This window comes from Passer montanus, unplaced genomic scaffold (genome assembly GCF_014805655.1).
Source record: "Passer montanus isolate IOZ18808 unplaced genomic scaffold, ASM1480565v1 scaffold55, whole genome shotgun sequence".
Lineage (NCBI taxonomy): Eukaryota > Metazoa > Chordata > Aves > Passeriformes > Passeridae > Passer > Passer montanus.
The window spans coordinates 2,272,345-2,276,976 of record NW_024370485.1 but is presented as its reverse complement, the minus strand read 5'-3'; the positions used below and the strand labels follow the sequence as shown (position 1 = coordinate 2,276,976).

Below are 4,632 nucleotides of genomic sequence, written 5' to 3'. Positions count from 1 at the left end.
CAGGTGCTGAGAACTTTTCCCACTCCAGAAATGGAATAAACTCCATCAGGGAGGAAGGCTCAAGGAGAAGCACTTGGTCCTTCCATCTGTGGGAAAGCATCAGGGGTCTGAGTGTCTTCTGCCAGGCCAGGTCTTCACATCAAAGATTCCTGTTTCTATTTAAATGTAGTGATGGGACAAGGGGGAATGGCTCTGAACTGAAAGAGGGCAAGTTTACATTAGATATTAGGAAGAAATTGTTTACTGTGAGTGTGATGAGGCACTGGAACAGGTTGCCCAGAGGAGCTGTGGATGCCTGAAAGTGTTTAAGGCCAGGCTTCATGGGGCTCTGAGCAAGTTGGTCTCATGGAAGGGGTCCTTGCCCATGGCAGAGAAATTGGAACTGGATGATCATTAAGGTCTCTTCCAACCCAAACAACCCTATGATTCTACTATTCTGTTTCTATTATCTCAATTTGTATTATTTCTATTATTTCAATTTCTGTATTTATATTTGTATTTATGTATCTATATTGATGTTTTATTGATGCATACGTCTGTGTGTCCCTAGCTGGTGGTTTTCATGGCCCTGGACACCCAGGGCACTCAGAGGCTATTGAGAGGTGCTCAGTGTGTATTTTAATGCCAAATTGAACTGGGAGGTTTGGTTCACCTCTGAGCCCCACATGGCATGTTGGTGGGCACAGGTGGCTGCACCCGCATGTTTTTAAAAAATAAGGGGAAAACATCATCTGAATCCTCCAGGCAAGATGATGATAGTGGCTATATTTAATCTCCCAGGAACAGCCGACCGCTCGCCCAGCGGGGAAAGGATGGCTGATTGCCACCATGTCCCTACTCTGTCCCTGCACTCAGGGTTGTGTGTGCCTCCGAAAACAAGGGCACAGCCTGTTATTTGTGACCCCTCACCATCCATCTGCAGGGCCTGAGATGGTGTTCCTAAAGCACCTGGTGGAGAGCAAAGGGGCAGAAGGGGAGTAGCGGCACTTGGCCATGGGGTATTGCTGCTGGGCTGACTTGTGCCCAGTGCTCCCTGTTTTCTCCTTAGTGCCATGCCCAGTGTCTTCTCTAGTGTCCCTTCTTGCCCCCTTAATATGTTCCACTGTGTCTTGCCTTGTCCCCTGATATTTTTCCAGCACATCTCCTTGTGTTGCCCCCAAATATCCCTCCCTAACTCAGTGTCTGCCCTAAGTGTCCCTCTGCATCTCTTGATGTTGCTCTGAACATCCCTGACATGCCTGTCCCTGTCTTACCAGTGTCCCCAATGTCCCCCCAGTGTCCTTCTTTGTCCCTGCACAATATCCTTCCAAATGCACCTTGTACCTAAGTTGCCCCACTAAATGTCCCTTACTGTCCCCCGCTGATCCCACCGGCGTCCCTCCTTGTCCCCACCGTGTATTCCCCCAAATAACTCTTATTTACCCCACGGCGCCCCCCGCACTGTCCCTCCCTGTCGCTCGCGGTGGCTCGGGTCAGGGCGTGGCAGGGGACACGCGGGGACACGGGCGGCGGGTGGCGCGCGCGGGGCAGTCCTCCCCGCGGTCCGCTCCGCGGCTTTAAAGGGAGCCGGCGGCGGGCGCGGCCGCAGAGGCACCAGCGGGGGCACCGGCGGCAGAGCGGCACCGGCTCTGCTGCGGCTTCACCCACCCACCGCTCCCTTGCCAGCCTCTCCCCGCCCAGGGGCGGGGGTCCCAGGCCGGGCGGGCCACGCTTCCAGCCGTGAGGGCATAGCCGGGCATCGCGGGACGAAGCACTCGCCATGAGCGACAGCCCCATCCCACTGCCACCGGCTTCGGCCACCAAGCCCAAGCGGGCCCGCTCAGCGCGGCGGCCGGCAGCCCACCCTGCGTACTCGGACATGATCACGGCAGCCATCCGGGCCGACAGGAGCCGCGGCGGCGCGTCCCGGCAGTCCATCCAGAAGTACGTGAAGAGCAACTACAAGGTGGGCCAGAATGCCGACGTCCAGATCAGGCTGGCCATCCGGCGCCTGCTGGCCACTGGAGTCCTCAAGCAGACCAAAGGAGTCGGTGCCTCCGGCTCGTTCCGCCTAGCCAAGGCCAGCAAGGCGAAGAGGTCTCCTTCCAGGAAGAGGAAGAAGGCGGCCAGGAGATCCACTTCGCCCCGGAAGACGGCTAAGTCCAGGAAAGCCAGGTCCCCGGCCAAGAAGCCCAAATCTGCCGCCAGGAAGGCCAGGAAGAAGTCAAGGAGCCCGAAGAAAGCCAAGAAGCCAAAGACTGTTAAGGCCAAGTCCCTGAAGGCATCCAAACCCAAGAAGGCAAGGAGGTCGAAATCCAGAGCCAAGTCCGGTGCCCGGAAGTCGCCCAAGAAGAAGTGAGAAGTCTAGAGGCGTTTCGGTACTCTACCCATTGGTTCTGTAAATAGCTGTTGCCTTTGTTTTTACTCCTTTCTACTGCATTTTATAAAGAATTGCTCTATTCGTGAATTGAAATAGCTGAAACAAGGCAGTTGATGAATGAAAAAAAAACAACAATTTAAAAGTGTTACTGGTCTGGGTTTTTATTCTGAAGTCTCAGAAATTTCTTGTGTGTGTGTGTCTGTTGGTTTGGTTAACGCTGGACTGCTGGTTGTGTTTTGGGAGTGATGGTGACTCTGTGTGTCTATTGGGGTTGTGCAGGATTTCAATTCCTGGTCCTTCCCCATCTCCTGGGGGGTTATGTGTTTGTTGGGGCCGGGCAAACACATTGGTGGGGAAGCCAGAACAAATGGCTGCAAAAGCCCTGTCCTTCCCTGGAGGAGGAAAAGGCGTCCCTGTCCCTCATCCAGTGCTGCAGATCCCCACCACGGGGATGAGGTGAGGAATGTTGGGCTGCTGGGTGTGAGGTCGAGCTGGTGCTGGAGATAAGCGGGGCTGCCCGCCTGCTGTGGAGCTGCCTCAGCACAGCTAGGTGTGGCAGGGACTTCTGGGGCAAGGATGGGACAGAGGAGGTGAAGCGGGGCCAGAGTGTCCACATTGGCTTTCAAGGAGTTGAAGGTGTCCATGATGTGGGAAGTGGGGAGAAAGGACAAACACAGCCATAAGCAGCTTTGCTCCCCAGGCAGGAACACCCTGCGGCAGTGGACAGCTCTGCAGGTGGGATGTGGTGGGCAGCCAGGGCAGGGTGAGGCAGACCTGCTGGGCTCAGGGCTCTGGCTTTGTGCCCAGTGGGAGCTGGCACAACTCCAGGGCCTGCCTGTCCCCTGCCAGAGCCCCTCCCTGGGCTGGGCTGGGTGATCCTGACAGCCAGGGCTGGCAGGGAGCCTGTGGGCTGGCCTCACTGCTCAGCGAGGTCTGAACCTCAGGCAGGGGCTGCCTAATCCCTCTTGGCTAGAGACAGATAAAATTCTTGATCATCAGGATCCCCAGCCACCTGGGCCAGGAGCTCCGAAATCCCAGGGGCTCTGGGTGTCCAGGGCCCTTGGACTTGCTGTGCCTAACTCTCATTGCCCCAGGGTCTTCACCCTCTCCTGATGGCTCCCAAATCCTTCAGCCTGTTCTTCCTAAATCACTTGGGCAAATGGTCCCTGAGTCCTTTAGCCATTAAGGACTCAAAATTCAGTACTTCAGCATACTGAAATCCTTGGTCTGGATGCACCTAATCCCTGTGGGCTCTTGTTCCTAAAACCCTTGGATCAAAGGCTACCAGAATACCTAGACTGAAGATCCTGAACACCTTTCAAGAGCCTGGTACCTTAGTCCCCTGGAATGAGTGCTCTAAACCACTCTGGCCACAGAATTCCCCAGACAGTTGTAGTAGAGGAAGGAGATACCTAATCCAGAAGAAGCAGGCTGCCCAGAGAAGTTGTGGATGCCCTATCCCTAAAAATACTCTGGCTGAGTTTTAATGGGGCTCTGACCAACTTGGTCTAGTGGAACGTGTCCCAGCCCACGGCACGAGCTTGGAACTAGATGATTTTTAAGGTGCCTTCGAACCCAAACCATTCTATCATTCTATGACCCTTTGTGTCTAAAGCCATTGAGCCTATAGTTTACCATCACATTTAGCCAGGGGTGCTCAAATCCCTTGGGTCTGGGTATTCTAATTTTCACCTGGTAAATCCTAAACCTCTCTGTCCAATGGATTGTTGGTCACCTCAGCTGGATACACCCACATACTACAGACCTGTGGCTCATTATCCCCAGTGGTGGGCACCCATAAACCACCTAGCTGCAATGATCCAAGTCAGCCGTGCTGAGCACCCCAAATCCCCAGGCAGAGGGGATTTGGAGTCCCCTGGGCTTGATCCTTATGCTCCGTGATGCCCTGTTGCTATGGAATCCCTCAGACCCTAGTATGTGACCCCATAGCAGTTCCTAAATCTCATGGATGGCGTTCCCTCAGACTCCGGGCATCACATATCTGGCTCTGGGGTGCCTAAACCGCTTGGACAGTCTCTTCCAAGGACGCCAAACGCCTCCTAGAGCGGGCGCCCAAGCGCTTCCAGCCGCGGCAGCTGCGGCGGCGCTCGCCCCGCCCTTCGGGGGGCGGTGCCGCGGCGGCCAATGGGCATTGGTCGGTAATTAACCCGTGGTTAATTAGCGGCGATGGGGCGGCGGGCCCGCCCCCGGGCGTGCGGGGCGGAGCGCAGCGCAGCGCGGGGATGTGGCGGGCGGCGGCGGTGCGGGCGCTG

At 55.8% G+C, this 4,632-nt stretch overlaps 2 protein-coding genes across 2 annotated transcripts in view; both read left to right on the top strand.

Moving 5' to 3' along the window:
- Nucleotides 1-1,537: 1,537 nt before the first annotated feature.
- Nucleotides 1,538-2,504, top strand: LOC120509970 (histone H5). The gene has a single exon (XM_039725259.1). The coding sequence runs from the start codon at nt 1,760-1,762 to the stop codon at nt 2,336-2,338; it is 579 nt and encodes a 192-aa protein (XP_039581193.1). The 5' UTR covers nt 1,538-1,759; the 3' UTR covers nt 2,339-2,504.
- Nucleotides 2,505-4,494: 1,990 nt separating this feature from the next.
- Nucleotides 4,495-4,632, top strand: part of GCAT (glycine C-acetyltransferase) — a 4,785-nt gene continuing 4,647 nt past the window's right edge. The window contains exon 1 of the mRNA XM_039725248.1: nt 4,495-4,630. Within this exon, the coding sequence (XP_039581182.1) occupies nt 4,603-4,630 (28 nt within the window). The 5' untranslated portion in view covers nt 4,495-4,602. The remainder of the gene's footprint in view (nt 4,631-4,632) is intronic.